The 17,551-nt window shown below is 35.2% G+C and overlaps 2 protein-coding genes, 1 long non-coding RNA gene and 1 other non-coding gene across 4 annotated transcripts; 2 read left to right on the top strand and 2 right to left on the bottom strand.

Annotated features, from left to right (window-relative positions):
* Positions 1-1,741: 1,741 nt before the first annotated feature.
* On the bottom strand, positions 1,742-3,264 carry LOC133825757 (uncharacterized). The gene is made up of 2 exons (XM_062258659.1): positions 2,346-3,264; positions 1,742-2,229 (listed from the first exon to the last, which is right to left on the bottom strand). The coding sequence occupies exons 1-2, from the start codon at positions 3,262-3,264 to the stop codon at positions 1,742-1,744; spliced, it is 1,407 nt and encodes a 468-aa protein (XP_062114643.1).
* On the top strand, positions 2,603-2,709 carry LOC133827883 (small nucleolar RNA R71). The gene has a single exon (XR_009890533.1). It is a non-coding gene; the product is annotated as a small nucleolar RNA R71 (small nucleolar RNA).
* A 4,529-nt stretch (positions 3,265-7,793) lies between the features above and the next one.
* LOC133821684 (uncharacterized) lies at positions 7,794-8,266 on the bottom strand. The gene is made up of 2 exons (XR_009887739.1): positions 8,049-8,266; positions 7,794-7,834 (listed from the first exon to the last, which is right to left on the bottom strand). It is a non-coding gene; the product is annotated as an uncharacterized LOC133821684 (long non-coding RNA).
* A 5,715-nt stretch (positions 8,267-13,981) lies between these two features.
* LOC133825758 (ankyrin repeat domain-containing protein 2A-like) lies at positions 13,982-14,902 on the top strand. The gene is made up of 3 exons (XM_062258660.1): positions 13,982-14,206; positions 14,570-14,709; positions 14,806-14,902. Exons 1-3 carry the CDS (start codon positions 13,982-13,984, stop codon positions 14,900-14,902), a joined length of 462 nt encoding a protein of 153 aa, XP_062114644.1.
* The last annotated feature ends 2,649 nt before the right edge of the window (positions 14,903-17,551 follow it).

Below are 17,551 nucleotides of genomic sequence, written 5' to 3' on the forward strand. Positions count from 1 at the left end.
ACTGAGAAATCGTCCATGAAAATTTCTATACAGTTCTCAACCAAGTCAGAAAAAAGGGCCATCATACACCGTTGGAAAGTTGCTGGTGCGTTACATAGTCCAAATGGCATTCGTCGGAAAGCGAATGTGCCATAAGGACATGTAAATGTCGTTTTCTCTTGGTCCTCTGGTGCAATGACTATTTGATGATACCTGGAGTAACCATCCAAAAAGCAATAATACTCCTTTCCTGCTAGTCTATCTAACATCTGATCAATAAAGGGAAGGGGAAAATGGTCTTTCCTTGTTGCCATGTTGAGCTTGCGGTAGTCAATGCATATTCTCCAGCCAGTAACAGTTCTTGTTGGAATTAACTCGTTCTTCTCATGCTTCACTACCGTCATCCCCCCCTTTTTAGGTACTACCTGAACCGGACTCACCCACTCACTGTCAGAAATTGGGTAAGCTACCCCTGCATCTAACCACTTCAACACTTCTTTTCTCACAATTTCCTTCATTGGTGGATTAAGTCTTCTTTGGGCATCTATGGTTGGTTTGACTCCATCCTCCATTAAAATCCGGTGCATAACAGTAGAGGGGCTGATCCCCTTGATGTCTGCCAAAGTCCACCCAATGGCCTTCATGTGCTCTCTCAAAATTCTCAACAATTTTTCAGTCTCTATATCAGAAAGTGAAACTGAAACTATAACCGAAAGTGTCTTGCTTTCACCCAAAAACTCATACCTCAGATGGTTAGGAAGTACCTTCAGTTCTAACTCTGGGGGTTTCTCAACTGAGGGCTATGACTTTTTTGGTACTGCCCCAAGCTCTTCAAAGTATTTCCTTTTCAATGGCCATAAGAATTAAGCCATTTTGCGTACTCCATAGCTTCCTTTCCATCTTGATCACTAACTTCATCTTCAACCAAACTCAACTCAAGAGGATCATTTATCAGTTTTCTCTCTTCCACTAAATTACCCATTACATCAACCGAAAAGCAATTGTCACTAGCTTCTGGATAGGTCATGGCCTTGAGCACATTGAACACAACTTCTTCCCCTTGCACTCTCAACTTCAACTCACCCTTCTGAAAATCTATGAGTGCTTGTCCTGTTGCCAAGAAAGGTCTCCCAAGGATAATGGGGACATTGCTATCCTCTTCCATGTCAAGAACTATGAAATCGGCAGGAAAAATAAACTTGTCTACTTTGACCAGGACATCTTCAATTACCCCTCTTGGATGTGCCAACGAACGATCAAGTAGTTGCAAAGTTACAGTTGTGGGCTTTGCTTCACCTAGTTGCAATCTCTTGAAAACTGACAATGGCATCAAGTTGATACTGGCCCCCAAATCACAAAGAGCATTTATTCCCTCAATTCTCCCAATAGTGCACGGTATTGTGAAACTCCCAGGATCTCTCAGTTTAGGAGGGAGCTTCTTTTGCAGTATAGCACTACACTCTTCTGTCAATGCCACAGTTTCAAAATCCTCCATCTTCCTCTTCTTGGACAAGATGTCCTTCATGAACTTGACATAGCTCGGCATTTGCTCTAAGGCCTCTGCAAATGGAATGTTGATGTGCAGTTTCTTGAATACTTCCAGGAATTTAGTAAACTGCTCGTCCATGTTGTTCTTACGGAGCCTTTGGGGGTAGGGAATCTTTATGTGATGCTCAATACTGATTGGTGGGGAAGCCTCTTTTACTGGTATGCCCTCAGTAGCCTTTTTCTCACTGTGCTTCTTTTCCTCTTGTGTTGGTGCCTATGCCTCTTGATCCTGACCCACTTCTTCAACTGGCTGCTTCTCACTTGGTCCCTCATAATTCTTCCCATTTCTCAACGTGATTGCCTTGCAATTCTCTTTCGGATTGACTTCAGTGGTGCTAGGCAAGTTACCTTGGGCACGATTAGCCATGAGAGTAGCCAATTGTCCCATTTGGGTCTCCAAATTTCTAATAGAAGACCGAGTTTCAGCCATGAATTGGTTTAACACATCTGACTGAGCATTAGAATTTCCACCAGAATTTTGTTGCTGCTGATGATGAGTGGTCGGTTGGGGTTGTTGCTGCTGTCTAAATCTTGGCTGAAAGAACCCCTGTGGCAGTTGTTGGAATGACTGCTGCTGGCTTGAAGATTGGCCTTGCTGATCATTCTTCCAAGAGAAGTTGGGATGATTCCTCCACCCTTGATTAAAGGAATTGGAGTAAGGGTTGTTGTTGCTTTGTCGAGGAAATTCCCAATAGCATGAGCCTGCTCCATAGGCATGTTGTTTACATCAGCATACTGACACTGTTCATAGGCATGAGGGCCCCCACATATTTCACACAAAGTCTGGGCCTGTTGCACTGGAGCTGTTATCACATTGCCTTGCAATTGCTTAGTCAAGGCCTCAACTTGAGCAGTCAATTTCGAAATTGCATCCACTTCATACATACCGGCCACTTTCCTTGAAGAACTTCTTTCACTTGGCCACTGCTGATTATTCATGGTCATTTCTTCCAACAAGTCATATGCCTCATTGGCGCTTTTTCTCATAGACGCACCACCAGCTGCTGCATCAATGAGTGTGCGAGTAGTACCACACAACCCATTATAAAAATTATGGACTAGCATCCATTTCTCTATTCCGTGATGCGGGCACTTTCTTATCAATTCTTTGAATCTCTCCCAAGCTTCATAAAGAGACTCATTATCCAACTGAGAAAAATTATTGATCTCTCCTCTCAACTTAGCTGCTTTAGCTGGAGGGAAAAACTTAGAGAGGAACTTCAGTGCTAGATCATTCCATGTATTGATTGAGTTAGGTGGCAAGGATACCAACCAACTCTTAGCTCGCTCCCTCAGAGAAAATGGGAACAATCTAAGTCTGATAGCATCATCACTAACTCCGTTCATCTTAAATGTCTGACAGAGCTCCATGAAGTTAGAGAGATGCATGTTTGGGTCTTCAGTGGGTAGTCCCCCAAACTGGACTGTGGATTGAACCATTTGAAGTATGGCTGGCTTTATTTCAAAATTGTTTGCATCTACGGTGGGTGGTCTTATACAAGACTGGACCCCTGTCATTGTTGGCAACACATAGTCCCTCAGGCTACGGTCGAGTGGATTCTGACCATTAGCTGGGTCTTCTATGGCACCCCCATTATTACCGTAGTTGGCCATAACTTCCTCTTGCTCAATCCTGTGTACAACTCTTTCCAACCTTTTGTTTCTTCTGTTCTGCCGGCAAGTCTTCTCTATCTCAGGATCAACAGGCACTCTTACAGCTGGTCCTTGACGTCGCATAAACCAATGGTACCTGAGATGAGATAAGAAGAATTTGGCACAAACAAGTTAGCAAAAAGTGAAAAGAAAACCAAATTAGAATTTAATCCAATTAATGTAATATTAACTAAACAATTCCCCGGCAACGGCGCCAAAAACTTGTTGCTAAATTTTAATACACGCAAGTGCACGTATCATACAAGTAGTACTCACACAGGTGAGGTCGAACCCAAGGGAATTGCAGTCAAGTACTAACAAAATTGGATTTATATTTCTATTTGGCGACAATAAAAATTGGTTTTTTAAATCAAATTGCAGAAAACACAACAAGCAAAACAACAAATAAAAATTAAGGGTTAACCATGGATGTGAAGATAGGGATATGATTTCAATTGCTTCAATGACCCAATTGTTAACGCTAGTTGACTATTCTTCTTCTTTCAATGAAATGACAGATTATAAAATTACCTAAACTCTTTTCAGATCATTTAGGTTCTAAATTGCATTGTCAACTATTGCATTTCTGAGATAGCACAACAATCAATTTGCATTAAGTAATAATCTATAAGTCACATAAGCTATGCGAATACTTTCGTTACGCATCAAAACCTATGTTCATTCATTTAGAGCATTCCTAATATTCACTTTTCAGATTTCACATTAGGATCATGAATCATGCTTAAGGTGATCAATCTCAAACATACATTAAGCATAAAGATGAACAAATTTCATAAACAAGCAAGAAGAAATAATCAAATAGCATTAACCATGGGATGATTTCAGTCAATATCCATCAAATCCCTAATAAGAGTTTAGTTCATAATCTCAATATTCAAATCCATAATCAAACTAAACAATAACATAGGAAAATCAAAGAAAAAGAGGATGAAACTAGATGGGGAGTTGTCGGAGATCGCCCACGCTTGCTCCAAAATCCGTCTTCTCTTGTCTTTTCTCTCTTTTTGCCTGTCTCTCTGTCCAAAAATCGCGATCCCCTTTTCAGAATGAAGACCTCATTCTATATCCTTCCAATAATGACGAAATTGCCCTTAAAAATTCTGAAGTGTACGGACGCCAGCGCCGCGGCGCCAATACCTGCGCCGCGGCCCTACTCGAAAAATGCCAAGATCTCGAGTTTCTGGAAAAGGGCTCGCCGCGGGTCTAATACGCAAGAGCGCCGCGGCGCCAATTCTTGCGCCGCGGCCCTAATTAAAAATTCAGCACAATCCACTCCAAATGCTTGATTTCTTCACAATTCACTCCAAAAGCCCAAAACATAAGCTGAACCTGAAATCACGCAAAAACAAGCATAATTCCGCTCCAAAAACACAAGAACCATTAAAAAGACACTGATAAAGATAGGCTAAAATTAGCCTAACAACCCGCAAACCCGCCTGACCCCGTTGACTTCGGATGAAATTCGACATGGTTTAGGTCAGGTTCGGGTGTTAAAATTGAGGACACACGGGTTCAGGTGCATAACTAAAAAAATCAAAAAAATTAATGCTTTTTTAAAAAAAAAATTGCTAAGGTCCAATTTGTAAAAAAAAAAATCAATATTACAAAACTAACAACAAAGTTAAAAAAAAAACATGTGAAAAAAAAAGTGTCAAAAATGGTATTTTTGAAATTTTTTACCAAGGCCCTTTTTTGGCCCAAAGCCTATTTTTGGATCAATCCCACCTGAAACCCAAAATCACCCAAAAACCCAAAAATTTCGGACCGGATTCGATACCACTTTCCTCCACCCGAAACCCGTAAAACCCAAACTCGATACACCCGAAACTCGAAAACTCGAACCCAATACACCCGAAACTCGAAAACCCTACCCGTGTGCACCCCTACTAAGAACACTTATGGTGAGTATTGACTTAAATGATGTTTGAAATTAGTATATGTTGTTTGTTAAATTTTTCTATATAAATAAAATACAATTAAATAGAGATAATTAAAAGTGGATAGAGTTATTTTATGTGAGATATTATCTTCCTTTATTTATAAATATATATATATACTAGATATAAATAAATAATGTACAATATAAGTTTACTTAGCTTTATTCATAGAATCTATTAATTATGTTTATTCAATTTGTATTATTATCATATAAATTTCAAATAAATAAACAATATTGTATATAAAAAAATGACATGAATATATTAAATGAAAAATTAAACTAAAACATTATTTATGATTTTATATATATAATATGATAATTTATTTAATAAAAATTAAGATTGTGCATGATACATTAGTATTATTATAATGATATTTTATAATATTTAATTTATATTAATATAAGTATTAAATATTAATTATGCATTAAATATTATTATTATAATAATATTTTATAATATTTGAATTCATATTAATATAATTAGTAAAAAATTAGGATTATATATTATTATTATAATAATATTTTTAATTTCTGTTATCTATACACTTTTTATATAAAAGAGATATACATATTCAACATAATATAATAATTAATGTGGTTTTTTTTCCTATTTTGTTTCCAGAATTTGAAGAATGCTATACATTGTGGTGCCGACAAAAATATGAAAAATTCAAATGGAATAACCCCGTTATATTTAGCATGTAAATACTTAGTCACGTATTATATTTATATGATATATTTTAAAACTTTGTTATTTGATTAATATTATTCTTCTTTGCAAAATTTAACTTATTATGATTCTTGTTGACAGTACTTTTCATCTAAAAAATTATGGGATTACTCAAAGAAATATAGTGTCAACCTTAACTTATGAAAGTGTCAAAATTAATTTATATCTATACATATTTTTAAACTTTAAGTATTTGATCAATTACTCTTCTTGGCACAAATCTAATTATTATGATTACTTTGATGAATTTTTTTGTCAACGAAATACATTTTGTATCGTAATTTTGTCACTCAAAGATATATAGTGTCAGCTTTAACTTATGAAATAACACCACAAATTATTCAAAATAACTTATGAGATCACTCAAAGATATATAGTGTCACCTTTAACTTGTGAAATAACACCAAAATAAATTATAATAGTTTAGCTGAGTATATATATGACTTAATTATGTGAAAGATACTCACTTTTCAATCTTGTTTGAATATGTTTTTATAATATAATCATTTAGAGTTATCACAAGTATATTAATTCTAAACTAGCTTCACTTGATGTTAATAAATATAAGCACGATTATTTGTTATTTGGTATTTCTTGCACATTTCTTCGATGACATTGTTGCATAAAACTAGCTTATATTATGCTAGCTAATAATTTTTGTCATCTAACAATTTATTGAGATATTATTAAGATATTCTCTTAATGTTTTGTATATATGGATAACCGTGAGTTTAGGAATTAGATTAGAATTACAGCTCTAGTTTCATTTTTTCTAGTTTCTTGTTTTCTATTCTTTTGTATATATATACGACTAAAATATATCAATAAGATCAAGCCATTCACGATTTCTTCATGGTACCAGAGCCACACGGCTAAGATACACGATCGACAATGGCTGACGGTAACGATACTACTATGGTTGGATCTTCGGTCAATGGGCAAAGAAACTCTTCCAATGATGCAGCCATCATGTCAAACACTGCTGCCACTCTTCCTCACCTAAGTGCAACACAATGGCAAACTATCGCTACTATGTTTGGTAATACTCATTCCTCTACCGATCATTTACATGGTGAGTTTTCCAGGATTTCTTGGATTATTGATACTGGTGCTTCTAATCATGTGACGGGGGATGAATCTTGTTTGTTTAATGTTCATGATATTGCCGCATGTCCTATTGGACTCCCTGATGGCCAAAAATTAATTGCTACTAAAGAGGGAAGTGTGAGACTCTTGGAAGGATTATTTCTTAAAAATGTTCTTTATTATGTCCCAAAATTGCACTACTACAAAAAAAAATTTTAAGACTCGCGGGGCGCGAGTCCTCTATTTGAGAGCCTTAAAAACTTAATTAAAGGCACTCAACCAGATTTTTTAGGACTCGCATTACTAGTCCTAAAAAATCGGGTTGAGTGCCTTTAAGTAATTTTTTAGGACTCACTTTGCATGCCCTTAAAAGTAATTTTTTTTTAAAAAATACAGCTACAATTTTAATTTTGATTTAAAAATATATATCCATTTGAGTGTCGAATATGTATCAAAAGAATTTTGAAAAGAAAATACTAAAAAAAATGGCAAAAAAATTTTACGAAATAAATTTAAAATTTCTAAACATGTATTGTAATTAGCTAGCTATAACATCATTCATTTTGCTCTAACCAATTGTAAAAATGACATTGCCCATTCTTCTCTAACTTCGTCAATTTCTTGAGTAGTATATGGTTTGTCGGAGGTGAACTGAAAAAAAAAAAGAAAACAAAATTTTAATTATAATTATATTAGTGGCAATAAATTCAAAGCATATATAAAAATTGTACTAGATTAATACTATGTAGTTGTATATTGTTTATTTCCTGTTTTGACAAGAAATGTTTGATATGATGGGAATTGATAAGTACATTCTTCATCATCCTCATAACGTAATGACTATTGAATCCAATGAAGTTCACCTGTCATTCTAGTTACTATAGAAGAGAAATAAAGAGCTAGTATCAATCACTAACATAAAAACATGAAATACTTTATAAGGATCTACATTCTAACACATGCCAAATAATATGGGGATAATTGTCAATAACACTTACTTGTAACCAAAATATGAAAAAATTACATCCCGGTTTCCAACAAAATGCCAATGCATGAAAACAGACATAGGAACCACAACAAAATTCTACTAACCTTATGTCTGCTTTCCTTCTTCTTCATCCACAGCATATTCATCGTCGTTGTCATCGTCCTCATCAACATCTTGATTATCATATAAACTGCTTCGAGGAAACTTACTGAGTTCATTTCTGCTGTCCTCTTCACTAAGAAATTTCAGCCCATATTTTGCATCTCGGTGTTTGACCACAAGCCAGCGCAGCAACCGATCTTCCTTGTTAAGGTAATGCAACTCTTTGTTGATGTTGGGTGTAACCATCATAGTCATTTGCATCAGTTGACCTTATAGCACGTGCAAAAGATGTCTCTTCAAGTCCAAGATAAAAAGAAAAGAAAAACCAATCAAAGCAAGATTGACTCTTTTATCTTTTAATTTTTCTTAAACTATAATTTTTTTTATTATAAAATTCAATCAAACATAAAACCTACTTCAGATAGATATCTTCAGATATGTTACATGTAAGTCAAATAGTGTTGGTATATTATTTGGATATTCAGTGAGGCTTAAATTTTAATACTACTAGGCATTTGGCACCTTAAATTTAGAGCATCCTTCCATCACAGAATGCCAAGAATCCATCAAATACGAAGTCCTTAAACTTATATCCCAGCTACATCGACATGTAACACAGGAAAGATTAAAGCCACTGATTTCATTGATTTCAACAATACTAATGGTTTGTTAATAATAATGGTTTGTGTTATATGCATTGATTTCAACAATACTAGAAAGATGAATAAATGTAAGACACAAGTTACTTTAGCTTCATCATTATTCCACTTAAACTAAACAAAGCAAACACTTAAAGAAATTTCCTTGATGTGATCAAATATAGATCCTTGATCTCTCTTCTCTTGGTATATATACTAATAATGAATGATCTCATAATATTACCTAATCAAATCCAAATCCAATTTTTTTTTATTATGTTTTTACCATGCAATGCATGAAATCATCAAAATTTTGTGAAAAATAGGATCCAAATCACAATGAGTGATTTGGATTTTAAGATCCAATCAATCACATTTATACCAACTAGAATGTGATTACCAAATTTAATGTAATAGTAAAATGATAAAATAATTCTAAATTCTTAATAGGACAAAGATATAAATTTTTGGTATCATATAATTTCACTCACATATATACTTAGTATCTTATTATCAAATTTTGTACACAAATTAAAACAATAATTAATATATAAGTATGCAAACATATGTAATCAATCCAAAAAAAATAATATATACTAAACTGTATATTAATATAGGAAACCAAACCGTAGCTTATCTAAAATAATAAACCAAATAGTATCCAAGCACTCACACCACTCACATCACTAACTCTTTTGGGAGACAAAAGATGAGGATTTTGATTTAAATTCTAGAAAGACCTATCCTGCACTTATAATCTCGAAAGCACAAATAACATATCATACATAGTTACTCTAAATCGACTCTTTTGAGGCTCGGATTAAGCAAATTTTGTGATTAGTAGCAAAATTGAATTCAACTTAATTATTAATTAGACGATCAAATGTTAAATATCCGGATCACAAATTTATCATTGTGGCAGTTATCATTTTCATATTTCCACACAAAACTAAGTACAAAAAAATCTATAGAAAATCGGGCAGCATATCCCCTAATTTACTAGCCTAGCCATCTGTCACAATCAACACCAACATGTCAAACAAATCAAACAGCACACAGGTTTTCATCCATATATCACCGCAGCACACAAAATTATCAGAACCTACTTCACTAAGACATGCAAGTTCTCAATCTTCCGTTATCACCGCAGCACACAGAATTCCCAGAATCTACTTCACTACGGATGAATATCTAAGATATTCAAACTCCACTAAACTAATACAATTATCATTCAAAATTGTAAAATAACAAATAGTATCAATATTAGCCTATATTATTTATTTGTATATTAAAACTTGAAATTATATTATTACCCTATATTATAAATAGAAAATTATTAGCCTATATTATTTTTAGTGTTTTAAACATTCTAGTTCCCTATATTATTTATTTGTATAACCATTGGGTTTATTATTTTTATTGTTATAAACATTCTAGTTACCTATGTTATTTTAATTTTTTGTATATTAAAACTTGAAATTATATTATTACCCTATATTATAATCTGAAATTATTACCCTATATTATTATCCTATATTAAAATCTGATATTATAATATTACCAATTATAATATATATAAATATAATATAAATAAATAATATAATACCAATTACCAATTTTTAATAATATAAATAAATACCAATCCTATTTCTAAATCTGATATCATATATATATATATATCTGAAATTATAATATATATATTTATATAAGCAAACAAATAAAAAAAAACAATATATATACCTCAACCCACGGCTGGAACCGTGAGCAACTAGCACCGCCGGAGCTGAGACCCTGCACCGCTGGAGAGCCTGCTGGAGCCGAGACTTGCGCCGCCGTGAGTGCTGGAGCCGCGGTAGTGCGCCGTCGTGAGTGTTGGAATGCTGGAACTGTCGTTGACGCTGCCGAGAATGCTGGAACGTCACTGCCATCCAGCGTCGTTCACCACCTGCTGCCGTTCATCTCCTTCAGCCTTGGTCATGCCGTTCAGTCGTTCATCTCCTTCAGTGCCATGTGGTTGCTGTGGGTTTGAGTATATGTAACCCTATAAAACCCCAAATGTGTATAGTTTTTTAAGTATATATGTAACCCTATAATAATTTCGAAATATATGGATGTCTTTTGAGAGTTTTACTTAAAATATTTAACGGCTTGCTTTGGGAGTCCTTAAAACTTTTTTAGGACTCGCTATTAAGTAAGACACTTTTTTTTAGCCCAGATTTTTTAGGACTCGCAGATTCTTTTAGGACACTCATTGCGAGTCCTAAAAGAGTATTAAGGACTCCCAAAGCAAGTCCTTAAAAATATTAAGTAAAACACTTATTTTTATAGCCCAGATTTTTTTAGGACTCGCATTTTCTTTTAGGACACTCATTGCGAGTCCTAAATTGCGTTTTTTCAGGACTCTCAATGAGTGTCCTAAAAACTTCATAAATATTTTTAAGGACTTGCATTTATGTGCGTGTCCTAAAAAAGTGTCCCGTAAAGGGTATTTTGTAGTAGTGTTGCACTGCAACTTAATTTCGGTTACACAACTCATTGATGACATGCACTGTTTTGTACAATTTGCTTCTAATATGTGTGTTATACAGGACCGTCATTCGAGGAAGCTGATTGGAACGGGTGAAAGGAGAGATGGACTTTACTACTTCCGGCCACCGTCTACAATGCAAGCTATCTCAGTGGATGGTTCTTCATCTTCATTGGAACTTTGGTATCAACGTCTTGGACATCCTTCAGAGAAAGTAGTAAATTCATTACCTTTCCTACGTAATTCTAGTGATAAATTAAATAAGGCATGTGATGTGTGTCCTTGTGCCAAACAAACTCGTGATTCTTTTTCGCTTAGTGACCATAAGGTCTCCCGAATTTTTGAATTAGTACATTGTGACTTATGGGGTCCTTACAATACTGTTTCTTCATGTGGGGCTCGTTATTTTTTGACTATTGTGGATGATTTTTCCCGAGCTATATGGGTTTATTTGTTGATTGATAAATTGGAGGTGTTTAAAATGTTTATGTTATTTTTTGCTATGGTTGATCGACAATTTGGTCAAAAGGTTAAGATTGTTCGGAGTGATAATGAGACATAATTTAATTGTTTGCAAGATTATTTTCATTCAAATGGGATTTTCTTTCAAACCTCTTGTGTGGGGACTCCACAACAAAATGGTAGAGTTGAACGTAAGCATCGCCATATTTTAACAATGGCAAGGGCCTTACGTTTTCAAAGTCATCTTCCTCTTTATTTTTGGGGTGAATGTGTCTTAGCAGCTTCTCATTTGATCAATCGAACACCCTCAAGTGTTCTTCAGAATAAAACACCTTATGAAATTTTATTTCATACTTTGCCAATTTTTGATGAATTACGAGTGTTTGGTTCCTTGTGTTATGCCCATAATCAACGTGCTAAGAATGATAAATTTGCAAGTCGCAGTCGAAAATGTATCTTTGTTGGGTATCCTTTTGGTAAGAAAGGGTGGAGACTTTTTGATCTAGAAAATAAAAGTTTTTTTGTTTCTAGGGATGTTAAGTTCTTTGAAAATCAATTTCCTTTTGCTGAAAATGATCCTTCTACTATTAGCTCTACATATAATTCTGGCAGTGTGAGTTTAGGTGATGATGACTTTGATTTTAATCTTTTTGGTGATTCTGAACCATTTTCTAATGAACCTGAACCCACAAATGAATCCTCCCCACTACATGTCACCACCCAAATTCCAACAACTACCACTTTAGAGCCTATTCTCCCTTTTCCTATAGCACAGTCTAGCCCGACTGCTGCACAAAGTCCTGTTCAGTCCACATCTCCACTCCAACATCCATCTACAAGGGGGGTAGCAGGGGCTGCTCCGAATTCTATCAAGGACACTCACATGGGACGTGGACTCCATGAAAAGGTTCCATCCACTCGGCTTCGTGACTATGTTACTAATACTGTTATCACACAAAGTCCATCTGCTATCTCTCTAAGTTCACCCGCGCCGTCAGCTCCCTCTGGTACGCCCTTTCCTATAACACATTATATTAACTGTGCAAAATTTTCTGCTAGCCATCGGCAATTTCTTGCCGCTGTTACTGCAAGTTGTGAACCAAAATCATTTAAAGAAGCTATGACAAATGAAGGATGGCGTCATGCTATGCACACAGAAATTCGTGCTTTAGAGGATAATGGTACTTGGACTATGGAAAAATTACCTCCTGGTAAACATGCTCTTGGTAGTCAATGGGTCTATAAAATAAAGTACAACTCTGATGGCAGTGTTGAACGGCTTAAAGCTCGTTTGGTTGTTTTTGGTAATCATCAAATTGCCGGGATCGATTATAACGAGACTTTTGCACCTGTTGCAAAAATGGTCACCGTTCGTGCTTTCTTAGCCATTGCAGCATCTAAAAATTGGGAGCTGCATCAGATGGATGTGCATAATACTTTTTTGCACGAGGATCTCAATGAAGAAGTCTATATGAAGCTTTCTCCTGGTTTTGGGTCTTCTCAACCTGATATGGTGTGTCGTCTTCGAAAGTCCTTATATGGATTGAAACAGGAACCGAGGTGTTGGTTTTCCAAACTTGTCACTGCTTTAAGAGAGTATGGCTTTCTGCAATCCTATGCTGATTATTCTCTCTTTACTTATACTAAGGGTGATACTCAAATCAATGTTTTGGCGTATGTTGATGATTTAGTTATATCTGGGAATAATTCCGCTGCTTTGAAGATCTTTAAGAACTATTTAAGCACATGTTTTCATATGAAGGATCTCGGGGTTCTTAAATATTTCCTCGGGATTGAGGTAGCTCGAAGTCCTGATGGTATATTTCTTTGTCAACGAAAGTATTCTCTTGACATCATTTCTGAGACTGGTGTTCTGGGTGCTAAGCCCGCATCTTTTCCCATTGAGCAAAACCATCGGCTTGCTCATGCTTCAGGAGATTCTTTGTCCAATCCGGAACCTTATCGTCATTTGGTTGGTCGTTTGATTTACTTAACAGTCACTCGTCCTGATTTGGCATACTCTGTTCACGTTTTATCATAGTTCCTACAAGAACCAAGACAGGAACATTGGGAAGCCGCCTTGCGTGTTGTTCGCTATTTGAAAGGCTCTCCTGGACAAGGAATCTTACTTCGTGCTGATAGCTCTCTTTCCTTGACTGGTTGGTGTGATTCTGATTGGGCAGCTTGTCCTCTTACTCGTCGCTCTCTCACGGGTTGGCTTGTGTTTCTTGGTCATTCCCCGATTTCCTAGAAAACCAAGAAACAACCTACTGTGGCACGTTCTTCGACAGAGGCTGAATATCGCTCAATGGCTTCTCTTACTTGTGAATTGAAATGGTTGAAGGGTCTTCTCCTTAGCTTGGGGATTCAACATACTGATGCTATTGGGCTATATTGTGATAGCCAGTCGGCTTTACATATTTCTCGGAATCCAGTCTTCCATGAACGAACAAAGCACATTGAAGCAGACTGTCACTTTGTTCGTGATGCTATCCAAGACGGCACTATTCTTCCTTCTTATGTTCCTACAACTGTTCAACTTGCGAACATCTTTACCAAGCCTTTGGGGACCCGTCAATTTCAGTTTTTGCTTTCCAAGTTGGGCATTTATGATCCTCATGCTCCAACTTAAGGGGGGGTATTGAGATATTATTGAGATATTCTCTTAATGTTTTGTATATATGGATAACCGTGAGTTTAGGAATTAGATTAGAATTACAGCTCTAGTTTCCTTTTTTCTAGTTTCCTGTTTTCTATTCTTTTGTATATATATACGACTAAAATATATCAATAAGATCAAGCCATTCACGATTTCTTCACAATTACATTTCCATATATTGTTTTTTTATTATTATTATTATTATTACTTCGATTATCATTATAGTTTGATTAACAGGTTAAGTGTGTTCAAGTTCTTATTGAGTTTGGAGCCGATGTGCATGTTGAGAATTATTACAAAGACACTCCTCTACATTGTGCTTCTGAAAATGGGAAAGAAGAATGTGTGGCACTTCTATTAGAGAACGGAGCTTCTGTGTTAATGAATTGAATCTCTTTCACAAGCATAATTAATAATATTTTTTATTTTTATCTATTTTTTTTTCATTATATATTTATTTTCTATGATTGCAGCACCTCTAAGAACTTGGATGACAAGACGCCTATTTGCATTGCTCGACGAGAAAACCATGACCACATTCTAAAATTACTTAAGGATGTTTTCTTGTGATGTAATTGTTGCAATTTTATTCAAATTAATTAAAGATGATTGAAATTATACTTTTGTAGACTTAATTTCTTAGAGTATATATTAATAACCAAAGTTTATATTGTGTTTTAAATAATTAAAAGTAGAAATAATATAAATTGTATGTGTTGTCTCCGGACCTAATATTAGTAATGAGTTGAGTATGCAAGCAGTTAGCTTGTGAGACCAAATATATGATCACAAAGTTATCAAAAAGGCCTAATTCAAAGGGAATCAATTCAGAGTTCTCTCATTTCCTACCATTTTTCACATTGAGTCTAGATAGAATTTTCAAGTAGCAATATATGTAATGCTAAACAGTAGTGTTTCTGGAGCCATAGTGTAGAGAAGGAACTGTATGTGCTCTTGAGTTCGCGAGCTACACGAAAATAGCAAGAGCACACACCAAAGTTCAATTCACATCTTCAAGCTCGATCGAGAGCTCATGGAAAATATCGAAATCGTTTCGAAGTTGAAGAAATTAAGCTTGAACGACATCGCATTCTCTTCGGATGTCAGGTTTCAAAGAACAAGTTCTCTTATCTTTGGAACCAGAAGAAGAATGTCCGCGTTGAATTCAATTTAGGACTGCGAAAGCTCGACTTTTATTTCACTTACTATTCTATTGAGTACAAGCTTGTGGTCTCTTATGAAAATATTAGGACAGACTACCATGTTTCTTGTCCAAACGAGTTGGGAAAAGAACCATCTATGATGTTATTTATGAGCCAAAGTCTTTCATTTCAAAAAGATCAAGAACATTGAGGAAATTGAACAAATAGTTTAAGAAATTCCAATTTGGTGAGATTTCCAAGTTCTGGAGGGATACTCCCACTGATTGGATTCTCTAAAAAATTGAAATGTGTAAGAATTTCAAATGTTGCTATCATTGAGCCAAGAAGAGAATAGTCATGGAGACTGAAAGAGAATGAGAATAGAGATTTGATGTGCGAATAATTACTTTTGTTGTATGCAAGTAAAAACTGCCCCAAAATAAACTCAATTATGGCCCTCATTAAGCATTGAAGCTGAAATCACCCAACTATTATTTTTATTTTTTTGTGCATTGACCGAATTGAAAAGAACAAATAACTAACAAGTGTATATTTACGTATGGGATAACATTTTCCACGAAAAGTGCATAAAGAAAAAGCTTCCAACTATATATAGCTCTCTGTCCTATTGCTAGTCCTAGTCCTAGTCCTTCTTTAAGGAGTTCTTGCTTCTTAGTGATCAAGTTTCATGTCCAATATGTTAAATATAAAATAATATTATGAGCATAAATCCATAAATCAGAATCAAATCAACATAGCATGCTCATACAACAATCCAGGAACACATTTTATTTAGAGCATTGAATTGAATATATAGAGATGAAACATACCTGACATTGAGTCTCCAATGTTCATCCTTGAATCTCTCACAATCTACACAAAACAATATTAGAAAAAACAATACAAGAGAGATCTTATGGAGAGCAACCCTTACCAAACCATATGCCACTATGTTTTTCCCAACAACATATATGTTCAATATATATGTCTCATATGCCTTCTTACCCTAAGGGGTATATTGGGCCTATTGGGCAGTATTATCAGTTATGGTCGACTATGATTTAATGGGCCAACCTATAGTCTTTAGGGTGCTACCATGTGCCTTAATTGCAATTAGATTAATATTAACCATCCCATTATGGTCTTTAACTATTCGTAGGCACTCTAGAAAATGATTGTGATAATGGAATTATGTTTGTAATTATATTAGTCCATATAAAATTCTAACACTCTCCCACTTGGACAATATAATCAAACCACCATAATGTTGTCCATCACAAAAGACAGTCTAATAAATCATATGTAATATCATATCGATAGGATAAATATATTATTTATGATTCGGTCTTGAAGACATTCAAAAAACAATAACAATCATTAAACCAAACATGCATGTGGTACATTAATTTGAGACTATGCGCATTCATCTCCTTTTGTACCTGTCACTTCGGTGAACAATAGTATATACTTATATAAACATATATACGTAACAGCAACAATAAGAAGTGACTTCAATTATCATTATGCATGTTCATAACAAAACACAAGCTATAAGCAATCCATACAAAATACTAGTATGTTTGATACATAATAACAAAACTCCCACTGAGCTCAACAAGCTAGGCTCCTAACAATCCCATCCGAGCAACATGCTCCAGAAATACACATATGGGTAAGCCTTTCGTTAGTGGGTCTACCAACATGCTAGTGGTAGGCGTGTACTCAATAGAAATGAGAGACTCAGCGACTTTCTCTTTAACAAAATAGTACTTTATATCAATATGCTTTGAGCGAGAAGTACTTCTAGTGTTCTTAGAGAAAGCTACTGCTGCGGAGTTATCACAATACAATTTCAGCGGCCTCGAAATAGAGTCTACAACATTCAATGCTGAAATGAAATTCCGCAGCCATATTGCTTGACAAGTAGCCTCATAACACGCCATATATTCTGCCTCCATCGTAGAAGAAGTTGTTAGTGTCTGCTTGACACTTTTCCATGAAACAGCTCCTCCAGCCATCATATAAATGTAGCCTGAAGTGGAATTTTTATCATCCGCGCATCCTACATAATCGGCGT

The sequence above is a fragment of the Humulus lupulus genome, chromosome 3, assembly GCF_963169125.1.
Source record: "Humulus lupulus chromosome 3, drHumLupu1.1, whole genome shotgun sequence".
NCBI lineage: Eukaryota > Viridiplantae > Streptophyta > Magnoliopsida > Rosales > Cannabaceae > Humulus > Humulus lupulus.